Source organism: Tursiops truncatus, chromosome 3, assembly GCF_011762595.2.
Source record: "Tursiops truncatus isolate mTurTru1 chromosome 3, mTurTru1.mat.Y, whole genome shotgun sequence".
Taxonomy (NCBI): Eukaryota; Metazoa; Chordata; class Mammalia; order Artiodactyla; family Delphinidae; genus Tursiops; species Tursiops truncatus.
In genome coordinates this window covers 101,214,641-101,229,945 of record NC_047036.1, presented here as the reverse complement: position 1 = coordinate 101,229,945, position 15,305 = coordinate 101,214,641, and the positions used below count along the sequence as shown (strand labels likewise).

Genomic DNA, 15,305 nt, shown 5'->3' with positions numbered 1-15,305 from the left:
TGGGTGGCCTTCAACATAGGTGGCAAATTCTTCCAAAAGAGCCCACATGGACAGTTCATTGTGGTAGCTATTTAGTAGGGGATAAAAACACTTGTCTCTGTTCATTTCAACTCACATCTCAGAAGGCAACTCTGTGGACTTGCCTGAACTCTGCCTGCAGGGAGAACTGACTATTCTCTCAAATCTGTCCCCACTGCTTCTTGTACAGTCTCCTACAACCTCTATATTTTACTTGATTACATGTCTTTCTCTCTCTTCCAAATTTCATCACCCACCATGTCCTAGTGATTTTGGTATTAAGAAAAAAGGAATCTTAGCACATAAATTAAAAAAAATATTTGTTAAGTACATGTATGAATGAATGGATGAATGACAAACATGAGTTGTCTAAGGACTAGAAGTCTCATTAAACCTGCTTAGAAGTGTACCAACCAGGAGGCTGAAAACCACAAACACCCTTCTGGCTGGCCCTGCCTTCCCTCCACCAAGCACGGAGCCTGACCAGAGAAACAAGCTACACAGGAAACAGTCTCATGTGTATTCCCAGAGCACCCTTTTCTTAAAGAATCTCCAGAATGAAACGCAGGTGCCTGGTGGCTGCTGAGTACTACTATTTTGAAAGTAGATCCTCACTTCTGATGTAATCTTTTACTTGAGAAATGTTTGCATGTTGTTCCTGGACAATGGGATATCCATTTGGTATGACAGAAAAAGCAACCTGAAAACTCCTTGTTTCCAGGTTGGGGTTCGCTGCTGAGCTTGGCCACTCAGGAGAGTCAACAACCTTGTCAGGCAGCTGCCTGTTGGCAGGATTGTTTTCACATTTATTATACTGGAATCATCCTGGTGCTTATGGAAAGGACAAGCAACTGAAAAATGGAGTGTAGACTCCCAAACAGAAACAGTGCATCTTCCAGTTGCTTAGACTAAAATACCTTGGAGTCATCCTCGACTCCTCCCTTTATCTAACAGCCCGCATCCGACCCATTAGCAAATCCTGACAATCTTCAAACTATGCCCAGAAGTTAACCACTTCGGGCCACCTTGACCACTTCCACCCTAGCAGAAGACATTATCATCTCCATCTGTATTGAGATACCCTCCTAACCATCTCCCATCTTCAGCCCACATTCTCCTACAGTCTATTCTCAACAAATCAGCCAGAATGATCCTTTTCAATCAGCCCATGCCCCATCTCTGCCCCATCAGAGCCAGTTTTTCCCCACCTCACTCAGAGGAAACAGCCAAGTTCTCACAATGGCCACCCAGGCTCTAAATGGTCCACCCCACTTTACCTCTCCAACCTCACCTCCTACAATCTCTGCCTCTTTCCATCCACTCCAGCCTCAGTGTCCTTGCTAATCCTTGAAGCTCATATATTTCTTTCTCAGATACAAGTGGAATTTTATTTCCTAACAGAATAAGAGAAAAACAGCTGACTTTAGCTTTCTGACTGAGAGCCCCACGGCCTTGGACATTGAGAAGAGTCACAGATCCAGGTTACTCACAGAGCAAGTAAACTTCTTGAAGTTTTATGAAGGCCAGAGATCAAATATCAAATCCATCCAGCCACAGAATTGTGGCTGGGCCTCTGTGTATGAGTTTCGTTGAGAGGGGACCCAACTTGGTTTAGCAAATGGGCATGAGAGCACAGGAGTGAGGAAAAGAGCAATCTTGAATATATCTAATAAACCACAGGCATGAATTTTAACAACCTTTCTGCTAGCAAGTTCTACAAGCTTTCTCATTCCATTTTCTAGCTAATACTTTCCCCCAAAGAGTTTGTTGACTGCCTACTAGGTCCCTGAGCTGCATGCTAGAATTGAACAGTTTGCACTTGGGAAAAGGACCAATGTGGGACTAGAAAGAAACCAAGGGCAGATCAAGTCATCATAGGGATGTTTTATTAATCAAATATATTTACACTTCTTGGCCAATTATCTCTAAATGTGTGCCTGTTTTTCATTTAAACACAATCGAATCCTGGTAGATCCTATCGTAAGAGTACAGCTGCATGCATCATCGCATTGGTTCTTTGTGGTTTTTTTAAGATGTGAGTTTAATAAGTTAAAAAAACATAAGCCAGTTGTTTACCATTCTAACTGCAGAATACTTGTTCTTGTCACATCAGTAGTCTTTACAGCAAGGGATCCTCACTACCCACAGTGAGCTTCTCCTCAACCTCTTGACTGACTTATTTAAACTTTCCAAACCTCAAAAATCAAGAACAGAAACTGAGCCCTAACTCTAGCCATTTTCTTTGCGGGGAAGTTGAAGAGAGACATATTTCTATTTCAATGGGGAACATTTACAGTAAATTTTAAATTAGCATATGAGGGAAATTTATACAGTGCCTTGATAGCATCTAAATATCACATTTCTATTAGCATATTACAAAGCTGGATGCCCTCCCCTTGATATAACAAAATAAATTAAGGGGACATCAGGTTTCCAAACTAATTTTGCTGATCTAAGCCAAAGTTTTCCTCGATATCTGAGTCACCAACTTGGCATTTGCATTCGTACCAGGGGAAACCTCTTTCACAGAGTACTTAGAACTTCCCAGGAGAGAAATTTTGCCTGTTTTTTGCTATTTTATTCTCTCCAAGTTGGGAGAAGATTGAGTATGTGTACTAAATTGTTCAGAGAAAGTGAGTCTACCAGGGTTGATTTTTAGCGTTAGACAACGCTTGAATGGGGATCAACAGGGACAGTAAGCTGGTGGACACTTGGTCTAAAATGGCCACTCTCCCCAACATGCGGTGATCACCTATCATCTGTGGTGATAGGAGCTTTTAAAAACATGAATGAGTCATGCTATATAAAAATATCTCCAAGTTGTTGAAGTCTATATCAAGATTGTTTTCAGTCAGGAGTGATGTGCCAAGCTTTGGGGAGAAAAGCAGCAACAGGGATGTTTTGCAAGGCAGGAAACAGGAAATACCAACTGGAGCCCACCGTGTTTGACTGACGGGGAAAACACGTTCATCGTTTTGACAACCATTGCGCCTGTTAGAATCCATATTTGGAAAAAAGTAACATAGACTGTAATTTCAGGACCATGGTAAAGAACTGCCCTGTAATTAAGTCAGTTCCTGAAGAAGTTTTGTAAACTTTCTTCTTGAATACCTCTCACAAATAGTCTCATCTAGATTGTTTCTAAGAACTTGAACTGGTTCCTTGAGTACCCATGCACAGAACTACATTATCTGTGCCTTTGACAAATCAAACCTGTAATGACTCCAGTCTTTCTACCTCAGTGCTTTAAATCAACAGCCTAACCACAGAAGCTCATATTCTTAATGGACACAACTGCATAATTACTCCATTGATGCCTGAAAAGTAACTCACTTAGCATTTAGTCAGAACAAAGAAAGAAAACTAGATTTCACTTAGCCCCGTTCAGGATGTGTTTTCACTTGTCAATAGCGTTCAAGCCTAGTTCTTTTTTGGCCAGTGTCCAACATAACCTGCCTTCCTGCCTGTTGCCATTTGTCCTAATGTGTATCACACACTTGAGAGGATTTTTTTTCTTTTACTGTGGAATTTTAGTTGCATGTTTAGAAAAATAAAACAATACCTGCCAGCAGTGGGATATTTGAAATTCTGCTGTCCAGAAGCACAGCTTTAGAGATACAAAATCAGCAACTATAATAACGCATATTCTGAGAATATTTTAGTATTGTTTCCACAAATTCATTTGATCAATAAACTATACTTGTGTTTGTTTATTTTAAAAAGCTCATATGCTTAAAAAGAGTTTGAATAAAGAGATATTTTCCCTTTTAAAAAATTACTGTCGTGTGGTTTTGGAGGGTGAAAATGTAAAGCTGCTAAGATAAGATTAAGTATATAGGAGAAAAGGATAATGATAGTATCTATGTTACAAGGATTAAATTAGATAATCCATGTTGAGCAGTTAGAACAGTGCCTGACAGTGATTGCACAATATAAATTGCTATCATTATTATTATTCCCAACATCTGAGGGGATAAAAAGCTCAGATTTTATTTTTCCATTAAAATATACTCAGCAGATTCTTTTGTAATCCTAAGTACAATGGTAGCATCTCAGTATACAGGGCAGACAATTCAATGGTTTTATGTCTTTGCCCTGTTTTATGGCGTATTTTTGTTTTTTTATCATTTTTCATATTGATTTGATGAAACATCTGACATACATTACTTAAAAGAATAAATCAAATAAATATTTTAAATGTTAAACATAACTGTGGATTACAGGCTAAACATCTGTGGCAAGGCTTCCATAGATAAAGCAATATTCTTTTCAGTTTGGCTCTCTTTGGCCAGTTGTATGTGACAGGTGATTGTTGGGTTTGTAGAATTTAATCTTGAGAAGGCTTGAAATATGTGGCTTTTCCTGGGACTCTGTTGTTATTTTGTGGTAGTTCAGATAAGTGCTAGTGATGGGGAAAGCCTCAAACTCTTGGGTGGATAAGGACCTAAACATCTTGTCACTTCCAAACCTCTTCACCTTGAAAGGAACTTGACAAATGAGTTACATTTCTGAAACCTACTGTTATCACTTTAAGAAGCATATCTCTTAGTATCTTTCAGGATTTGGTGTCAGGAATTGGTAAAGGCTAGGGGGAATAAAATTAAATTCACGTCAAGGAAGGAAAATTGAAACCAACGTTTTTGAAAATGTGTTTATTTAGTTTATTTGTTGTTCCTGGCCTGGTTTCTGTAGACATATGTAGCCTTAATATGAGAATGATGGATTTGCTTCTCAACACAGGCTCCTGGGCCTGTTCGGAGGACCCATGACCCCATGCTGCTCTGGAAATGCCCTGTTTTGTGAGATGTGCCACGTTTCCCATTTTAAATGACTCAACAGCCACTTGCATTTGATTTTTAAAATCGGTGCAAAACAAATAACAGCAATGATGCTACTTCTACTATGAAAAGCAATGAAACATCAGTTTCTTAAATGCACAACTCAGAGCCAATTATCAGCAATTAGTTCTGCAATGATGTGCCAGGCACCTGGGGCCTTGGAGGCGGTGCCACTGAAGAGGAAGATCCTCTAGCTTTAGCGCATAAAGAGCTTGACAGTGAGGTTCAAAAACAAACTTAACCAAACAACTGCTACCTTTCAACCAGCAGTGAATATCCACCCTGATGGTGCTCTCTGAAACCTCTCAGAGCACCACAGCCCACACACTGGGGACAAGGGCTGCATTGCCAAGGCTTGACACTCACAAGGCCACTCAGACCCACACAGGGTCTGCAGAGCTCCTGCCCTGAGTAACTCCGGCCCTGTCCCCATTTGTTACCTTATCACTGGAATAGGGTCATAAAAATCTTAAGACCCAGACCCTAATCCTGGTATCTTGAGATTGTTGCTAAGAACCAACAGTGGGGCTGATCAGCTAAAGACGTCCAAGTTGTGTATCTTAATTTGTTTTGAAATTTGCTACCTTCTGGTCCCCAGCTGAGTTTACATCTCTCTGATTCTCCCAGTTGTAGCAATCTCTGTAACTTCACTGAGACAATGGCCTAAAGGCCTAAAAGGCCCATGCTATTAGCCAGACGCTTAGGAGGAGAATATTATTTTCTCGCCAATTAAGTAAAACTCCTTACGGTGAACACCTAAAATGGGGTCTTTATACAAAATAAGAGTTCAATAAATACTTGATGAATAAATGAAACAATGAACCAATCAACTGACAAAAAAAATCTGATGAGTTGGTAAATGTTAGTAAATCTTTGTTTATCTCGACTAGAATGAACTTTTCCCAAAGTACGATCCAATAAATTGTAAGCCCTGTGAGGACACTAGTGTACCATAAACCTTCTCTATTATACACAGTTTTCCCCCATAAGGCTATACTTGAATGGACGTTCAATAAATATTTACTAATTGAATCAAATTATATAAATTACACAAGATTGAGTTTTATAGTTTTAACTATCCACACAACTCTATAAAAGCATATCTCTTCCCCAAAAAAGTCATTTTTAAAGACAAAGACAACCAAAACGCAAAGCTTATCTTAAAATAATTTACGCACATTTCCTGGGGAAAATATTCAGCTTTACCTAAAGTTACTGAGATTTTTCTAGAGATGTGATGTCTGCACACCCACCTGGAATCACCCCCATTAGCTTAGGCTCTTAGCTAGACAAACTGGCATGTGTTAGGATGGCATGTCTTATTGTGAGAAAAAAAAAAAAAATTCAGTCCCCATTGATAGAAAGGGGCAAAAAACGATTGCTCCAAAAGCCAAACATGGATTCAGCTCTTACAGTCTCCCTTTCTCATCTTAGATATCCTCCCCTCTCCTCAATGACTCAGAGTTTTTCTTTTTTTCTTTTTATACCATGATTAATTAGGAAGTTGCTAATAAAGAAAACTGACAGATCTTGATGACTGCAGTGTTTACCACCCATCTGCAGTGTCCCTAGGAAATATCTGTCAATTTTAAATAGAAAAGGCTAAAGCAATTGTTGGGAGGTTTTAAGGAGAACTGCCCCCCACCCCCAGCTTCAATTAAGAGCATCTGGGACCCAAGCGATGGCGGTACCCGCTTCAGGGCTCCAAGTCAATTGGCAGGTATAGGCCTATCTTACCCGTAGACTGATGGCCAAGGCCAGTCTGCTAGAAGTCAGCAATGGCTCAGCAATGTGAAAATTTTGAATGTCCCCAATTTTCTATTTGTTCAGTAGCAAATATTTTCAGACCAAATTTGGCAGAAAAGACATGCTAAAAGTTGCCCTTACTAATAAAGGAGAAAAGGAGACTTAAATGAGCAGAAGGCTAGAAGAATCTTTCAGTATAGAGGTTACCGCCGTATTAAGTGGGACTTTGGGATCAGCTGGCAAAGCCACTAGAGTGGTAGAGACCACTGTTATGGAGATCTGCCCAGGCGGGGTATCAAGGTTGGAGTGAAGGCTTCTCATACTCGCATGGGAGCTCATGAGCACAGGGTGGGATGCACTGTGTAAAACTGTGAAATGAGGCAAAAGGCGGAACTGGGTTTTCTCACTGAAAACAGTATTAGAAACATACAGATGAGTCCCTTATCATTTTGAAAAAGTACAACCAAATGTTTCAACTTGAATAAATGGAGCAGTTTGCTCATCTGTATAGCCAGTCTGTCACTTTCTTGCAGATTTGGGGTTAATATGGCTACATATTCTCTCCACCCTTCCCAATGGCTCACACTTTTGTCAAACGTCTCTATCACTTAGGGCAAGAAACTATAAAAGCACAACGCATTCCAATCTACCGAAGAAAATATTTTCCATCAGAAACAGTTACACAGCAGCACAGATTGCTTACTACTTCCATGACAAGGAGACAGCAAGAAATGGAGGAAAATCAGAACGACTTCAGATTGGGCAACGGAGGTCAGAATTAGCCAAATTCCTCTGTGAGACATTATTTTGAGACATATATCAATAAGTTACAAATACAATTAGTGAGGCCCCGTTTCACTCCATTTTAAATGTGGCAGATGGGTGCTAAGGGATGAGGGAGTGAAATGGAAAGAAGAGGAAGATTTCTGAGGACAAAATACATGATGGTAGATTAAACCAAACCACAGCTATCCTTGCCTTTCAGTGGCCAGTTCTGTTATGTGTCTCACATTTTTGCTAAGAGAAGACAACGGCAAGGCTAAAAAGACAAGGAGTTCCTTAACGGGCTGTGTCCTGCTATCAGGTGACCAAGAGATCTACAAACAAGAGATGGCTGCTGGTAAGTACTCTAAACTGTTCAGATTTACACCGGCCATCAAGGTAGACTCGGTCTTCGTGATGCTGCTGGGAGTTAATGGCTAATATGCAAGAGCCGTCAGTTCTTCCTGATGTGGGATTATTGTGTGGAATGCGACACAATTTGATTGAGCACCATTGCTAAATTGCCCAAAGGGTAGCTGAAGTGACACCCATTTTCCTGGCACTCAATCAAAGATCAGTGAAACTGTGTACATACTCCTTTCTCTTTCAGTGGATCAGTGTTGAAAGAAGAATATTATCAAGGGCCGGAGGGGATGAGAAGGGAACTCCTCTTGAAAAAATTAGCTGTTCAGGGCGGTCTTTTCTAACCAGAACCCTGTCCGTGGCTCCTCCTCTCAAGGTTTCCTTGTCTGGGCTATTTTCACCTATTTTTTGCAGAAATGCCCCACACTCAGGAGGGCCTCCCAGGCTTCCCCTGGAGGTACGAGGAAGGAAGATGAAAGTGCCTAGAATGGTCTTGACAGTGGGGCTTGGCACTGTTTTTGCTCACATATTCAATACTTTCATAGACACAACAAAAAATTACTGGAAGCCTAATACCTTATATTCAGCCTCATACTGAAGAACTTTATTTTCGTGTTTTTTTTTTAAGCTAAAATGTTATTGAAAACAAAATTTTCTCACTAGCTGCTTCAGAACAATATACTGTATTATGAAGCTCCGTACATTTTAAATGTTTTTGAAATCTTGACAGGACACTGTTAAGTCCCCATTTCTTTTTCCCCTTGAATTTTGAATTTTAAACCATCTTCTTCCACTTCCAGGTTCTTCTGCATCAAGACCAGGCTGCTGGATGGAAGGAGCCGTGAGAAAAGTGCACGAGAAATAATAAGTGTGGAAAACACAGAAATGGAGCACCCGTGGGGCTGAAGATGGCCTGGACTCAGCGAAGGCTCTGGCTCCCGAATCTGTGGTCCCTGCTGGGCAGCCTGAGGCAGGCCAGGCCAAACTGAAACAGCAGGAAGAGGGCTGTACAATGGGTCCCCTTGAATCATGCTACTAAAAAAGGTGCAACGAGAAACGAGTCCCTGTGCATTCTTAGTCACAACTGTGGGCAGAAGAACCCATCCGATTCCTCCCTTTGGTATTAAATAACAGTTTAAAAAAGCTTTTTAGAAACAAAGCAAATACACGGTGGGACTGGAAATGTGAGCCATCCCAGGTTAGTCGTCCACTGAAATGAGTCTCATCCCTAGTCATAAATAAATAATCTCTCTCCTGGTCTGACTTCCACGCCAGGATCAATATCTCTTAACATCTTACTTATTTTATTACTGCTTTTGGTTTTCCGGGACTGACTGAAAGTTGCTCAGAGGAAATCTTTGGTTTTGCTTAAGTGTCCGTGACATTTAATCATGACTTTCCTTGAAGTTTAATTCCAACCAGTCAATCAGTTAATCCACTTCGATTGATTCTGGGCTCTCGGTTATTGGCTTGCACTCATTGGGCATCCGCTGGTGTCGGCTCAGCTGGGTGGCCTGCGTGAAGCTCCTCTCACACCTCTCGCACCTGGTGGAGGCAAGAGAGAAAATTGAGACCAGGGAGCAGGGCCTGCAGGTTGATGGACTTCCTCTCATCCTGCCTAATCAGAACAGACACTCCAAAGTGGCTTCAGATTTTACTGGCTCAAGAGGTTTAATTGGTGGCTCCTTCCAAGGCCTGGATGCCTGTGATGGGACAAAGCCCGGCTGATGCAGAACAGAGGGATCTGTCAATAGGCAGAGGGAAGGTGATTTCTCCAGAGAGCCCTGTCCTGCTGCAGCTCTGATCACTGTCAGTTCAAATAGATAAAGAACAAAAAGAGATTTTTAGGAGTGAGCCATCAAAGCAGCAGCTTGTCTGCAGTTTTCTGCTCCGTAACCCCAAAGAGAAATTGATGACAAATAGAATTTCACCTGCTGCTAATTTAAAATCGGGACTTCTACTCCCCTCAGCACAGCAGCCAGAGAGCCATCATCTTTGAATTCGGAAACTGGAAGAAGCAGTGCATTAGTTTTCAGCGACTGTGGCGGGTGGGTGTGGGTGACCGCTTTGGGGCAAAAGCTAGAGTATCACAGCTCCACCGAAGTTAGGGTTAAAAAATGTTTGCATTGGGATAGGGGACTCAGAAAAACCCGAAATCAGCCAATGTTTGTGTGCTTCAAATTCACCTCTACAAGGCACAGCAGGAAGAATGTACACGTGGGCCATAATTAAGGGTTGGTGTGTCTGATAAGGAGAACGCTGGCATCGCACTTCAGGAATATCTCCTCCTCTCCTTAACTTAAAAAAAATGCTAACCTAGAGACCCTGGGCCTAAGCCATCTTCCCTGCAACACACACCGACTAGCTTGATGGCTACACAACCTTCAAAACACACACACACACACACACACACACACACACACACGCACACTGCTGCAGCAAGCTGGGCACGGACAGTGGCTTCCCTGTCACTATTCCACTTGTCTGGGCTGCCTGGAGCACTGGCCGAGCACCCATTGGGGCACAGCAGCCCCCTCAGCACTCCCCCTAATGTCCTCTCCTGAAACCTTAAAAGGAAAAGATACTCAGGAGAGCTGCAGACAGTTGTTCTTCTTCTAAATAATGCAACCTTCGGTCTCAGGTCCCTGCACTAGTAGGGCTGTGGTAAAGCCATCAGAAGAAAATCCACACACGCCCAATCACTTGCCACGCGCCCCGCTACCCGGTAGGCAGCCCTGTCTTTTTCCTTTTGAGTAAATTATACAAAGTGCCTTGCCAGGGAAATAATTACCTATAAAAATAAAACACATCTATCCCTACTAGGGAGTCTTGCATATGTTTTGTCGTTGGGAGGCTGGAGCTTGACTATCACGCTTGGATTTTTCAGGGCTCCTGCACCAGCTGAATGTGTCAGCATGAGGAAGTTGTGTTTCTTCAATTGTCTTTCGGGGGATATTTTTAGCAGCCTGTTCCACTGTTAAAAACTGCACTGTGATCTTGACAAATGTATAATGTCAGCTTTAATGTATCAGACCTATCAGCTCAATGAAAATAACTCAGAAGTATTGATCAGCTAATGATTTTTGGTGTATTCATTAACATCCATGGGCAGCTCATCCCTTCTCCAGAGCTCCTGAAGTGCTGATGACATGCTAGTGAATTGCTGATTGTTTATTAGAAAACTGATTAGTTACTAAATTAGTGTGTCAAAATATACTACCTTTCACTGCTTGACAAACTTTCAAATTATTATATTCCTTTTTTAAAATTGTGAAGCTCTAGAATCAATTTCAAGGAGAGAATAGTTTCAAAGTTATAAGTTATGACTAGTTACCTAGGTCATGTTTTTGCACCTTTGATCTTGTGTATCAGAATATAAAGAATTCAGAAGTGGGAGGGGTAGTGCTTCACATAAGGCAAATGTGTATGTCTATATGTAATATTAAACACCCAGACTGGGCAGAGACAGTAAGAGGGGAGTTAACATTTTTCTCCTGTGTTTGCCTAACTGCCTCACAGATATTTACACTCATGGAACCATCTGTTGTCATAGTCAGGAAATTTACTAAGTCTATAGGGCTCTCCTGAGATCATCACTGAAAAATCATCTCTAGGGCCATCTGCTCACCAAGTGTGAGTAAAAACACATGCAGATGTGTAGAAAATTACCTTAACTTAGATCCTTTTCCTAGGAATTTCCCCTTCTTGAGGAAAGTGGGCTACTAGAAATAATACCTACGTGTGTTGGTAATGATAAGAATGTAATTTGTATAATTAAGGATATAAAGAGAACTTGACGTAAAAATATTTTTAAATAAGGGGAGAGCCTCAGTTTTATGTTCATCATCTTTAATTTCAGAACAAAAATCCCTTCACAAATTATTTTCATGGCTTAATGGAACACATCAGAAGGACAGACTCAATGCAAATGCTTAGGTTCTGGCGGGTCAGAGTTGGACTTCAGCTGTGTTGGCACGGAATTAACCCTGAACTACAATCCCAGCCAAGTGACTGGTCATGGGCACCTCCAGGCCTGGATTTCATGCGGTTTAGCAGAATAAGAAAGAAAGAAAGATGCGGGTAATGATCCAGGAGACTAAAACTGCTCTGGCACACAGGGTCTTCCTCTCAGTGCTGACGTCACAGCCTTTAAGGAAACATTGCAGGAACAGTGAAGTGGAAAGCCATCCAAATATTTCAGCAAAGAGAAATTCCCCAACTTTCTGCCAGTGTGGGCATCTTAATGAGACTTGAGTTCCTTTTAGATTTGAGATCATCCTTTACTTAATGTGATAGTCGACTGGCTTATAGGTACAGAGGGAGCTTAACAATCGTCATCTGAAACTGACAGATGTGCAAAACGATGTCAAGTTCTGTTCACAGAAAACCTACAGGAAGCTTTCTTTCTGGTCCTCTATGGCCTGTCACCAAATATTTCCTGAATGAAACCAAATTGCTTCGTACGTATGATGTGCTTAATGCATTTTACTGATGTGTTTTTTTGGTTTGCTTTGATTTTGCCTAGATCTTGCTAAAATATCAGATGTTCTTTGGAATATCCTTTGATTATTTTTTATACTGAGCCAAACTGTCTTCACTTAAGGCACAAATTTAGTGGTATTTCCCCTGCTTCTAATGAAGACGAAGAAAAGAAACTCTCCTATGGAAAGTCCTGGTCTTCCCAGGCGCAAAGGCCAGGCATCAAGCAGCTCACATGGATCCTGGGCAGAGCGGCCTCTCTGAGATGTTGAGAGATTATGTTTAGTAACAGAGAAGGAGAAGGGGTTCTCACTGTAAAGAGTAAGTTTGAAACTGACAACTTCCTTCCTTCCCTCTTTCCTTCTTTCCTCTTTTCGATAAAGTGCTTGGCAATTGCTGTGAGATGAAATGATGTCTTGATTTTGTTCCTTGTTCTCCACGACTTCCAGCCTCACAGTACAAACGGAAAGTACAAACTTCAATATGATCCTTTGATATGTGCTTTTCCTATGATCTCCTTCACCTTATAAATTCTGCATCCACAGCCTAGGTTAGCTGCTGACAAGCCCATGATCTACCTAGAGCATGGGGGATGGAGTCTTTCAGTGGCATTTCAGCCAATCAGATTGTGAGACAAAGCCTGGAGTGAAACTCTCATCTCTTACTGCCAAATCTTCTCCAGGCTTCTTGTATGGCAATAATCTTGATCTGCCCTGAAAAATCACTTTTCAGCAGAAGATTTTAGAAGCTAGAAAAGGCTTTCCCCTGTTGTGGCCTGGCCCCTAACAATCTTGCAAAGGCCTCCCAGGCCCTGGGTGGGTAGGACAATTTGGGGACTGAGCCATTTGGGGCATGGGTTGTGTATCTTTACAAGATTCTTTTCTTTCTTTGCAACATTGTTTCAGCCAATACCCATTAGTTGAGGTAGTAAAATTAACCATTGTGGCAAAATCCATTTTATTGACTAATCTGCAATAAACTTTTTTTGAATGTTTGTTTTATAGGCTTGTAAAAGGATATCCTCATAATATTTACAAATGTCCATGGGATGGATATCCATGAGCTATGGTTGGAAGATTCCCAAAATTCCCTTGGGGTAGTTCAATCCTGAATGATCTGGTTGTATACACTGAAGGATTTAGCTTTCCATTTCCTAGAAGACGTTTAAATCTTGCACTTATAAAATACACGTACACTCAGTTCTCCCCTGGCAATATGTTTAACATTTGATAAATTTAAAAAAACAAACTCTACAGCATATGGCTATCCTAATATGAGAAGAAGCAGGAGGAACTAAAACAGGCACAGTGAATCTAATCCAACCAAGTCTGGTGTTTCCTTTTTTGTTTTTCCAGATGAAATCAGGTTATGGTCCCCAAAAATACTTTGAGAAAGGAAAAACGTACAAGTACTAAAGCCCTTCAAATATTAATCTGATGAATTAAAATTAAGTTAAAATGGCACCTCTATTGGAAACAGGACAAAAACAGGATGTTAAGGAAAAAAACTGACTGGAGTCAACGAGGTTATACTTAAGTAACATCTGAACATTAATAGAAATCTATTTCCCACGCTGACCCTGAAACCTCTTCAATTAATTACTAAAATCTATTTACACAGCAACAAGATAAAAATCAATCTGATTCCTGGCACTGTATCCATCTGGCTACCCTCTCTAATGTAAGGGGCCAGGAGGATTGTCAGTCCTCCTGCGTCTCTGCTTTTGAAGAGCTCTCTTGCTCAAAGGCACAGGGAATGTGCCACTGTCATCTTCTACATCTAGAACAGTGGTGAAACCAGAATCTGTGAACCCCCGAGGGCCTAGGGGAAATGACAAAGCCCACTGTGCAGACACAGACACCTGCCATAGGGAACTCGAGGACTGTGCTAACCTACCCGGCCCTTAAGGGTAGATTTAAAAAAAGGGCCCCCTGGGGCTATGGCAGCCCCAGAGGGCACAGCTTGGCTGGCGTAGTGCAGGTTGGATGTTTAGACCCCATCCAGTGCCCTCAGCCAGATGCCTTTATGCAGTAAATAAGCCCCACCTGTGTACACAGACAAAAATTAAAACTTTTCACAATTAATATCATAAATTAAACCTCAATGGAAAACAGTTAAGAATAACGAATAAAGGTAACTAATTCATGGGGAGGTGGGTAAAGATGACAGCCTTTTATGAGCCTCTCCCTCTCCTGGCAGACACCAAGGCAGGCAGGACCCAGACCAGCAGGACTCTGCCACCCCAAGCTGAGCCCCGTCTCAGGCCGAGCACCATGGCAACTGCATGCTACGCCAGCAGGTCCAGAGGGAAAAGCATGGGTAATGAGACTCTGGGAAGACTCCCTGGCTGAGACCAAGAAAGGGGATTCACCTCCTACTGCCTGAATCATTTCCTTTCTTGCTTGATCTTGTCCTACAGAAGGTAAATAGGCTGTTCATCCACGCCCTTTTCATGTTCCTCCTTCATCAAGGAAAGTCATTATGGCAAATGAGGAAAGAGAGATATAAGAGAGTTGAACAAAAAAGAGTCTATCACACAGACAGTAAAATCTGCTCTGAGATGACCAACCACTCACCCAAGCTGGGTCACCCTCCCAAGCCTTTCCATGTCCCACATGGGCTATCAGAAAGCCTCCTTTCCTTTGTATGTCTGGAAAACTCCTACTCATCATTCAAAACACATCTTAAACATCATCTTCTCCAGATAGCACTGATTACTCCACTTTCGTGCTACCCTGAAACACTGTATATACATGCCTTATTGTTTTTCACTTTTGCACCCTTCCCCTAGGTGGTAATACTTGCTTATTAATTGGGCTTCCCCATAAACTATGAGGTCTTCAAAGACTAGGGAGCTGAGTTTCATTCACCTTTATATCTCTTGTGCCTAGCAGGGTGCCTAGTACAAAAGAAGGTGTTCAATAAATATTTGCTGAATGAATGAACACATATATACATGAATGAATGAATGAGTGAGCGAGTGAATGAAGAGACCATCTTGCAGGATTCAGATGTCCACCGTTTTCATGACTGTGCTATATCCAGAAACATAGTCTCTCGCTCAGGTGCCCTTACCTTGCCAAAGCCCTTGGAATTCCG

The 15,305-nt window shown here is 41.6% G+C and overlaps 1 protein-coding gene across 2 annotated transcripts in view; it reads right to left on the bottom strand.

Moving 5' to 3' along the window:
* Nucleotides 1–4,614: 4,614 nt before the first annotated feature.
* The window catches only part of PRDM6 (PR/SET domain 6), a 106,025-nt gene continuing 95,334 nt past the window's right edge, over nt 4,615–15,305 (bottom strand). For both annotated transcript variants that reach the window (XM_033853113.2, XM_073802449.1), the window contains exon 8: nt 4,615–9,272. In XM_033853113.2, coding sequence (XP_033709004.1) covers nt 9,158–9,272 — 115 coding nt within the window. In that variant the 3' untranslated portion in view covers nt 4,615–9,157. The remainder of the gene's footprint in view (nt 9,273–15,305) is intronic.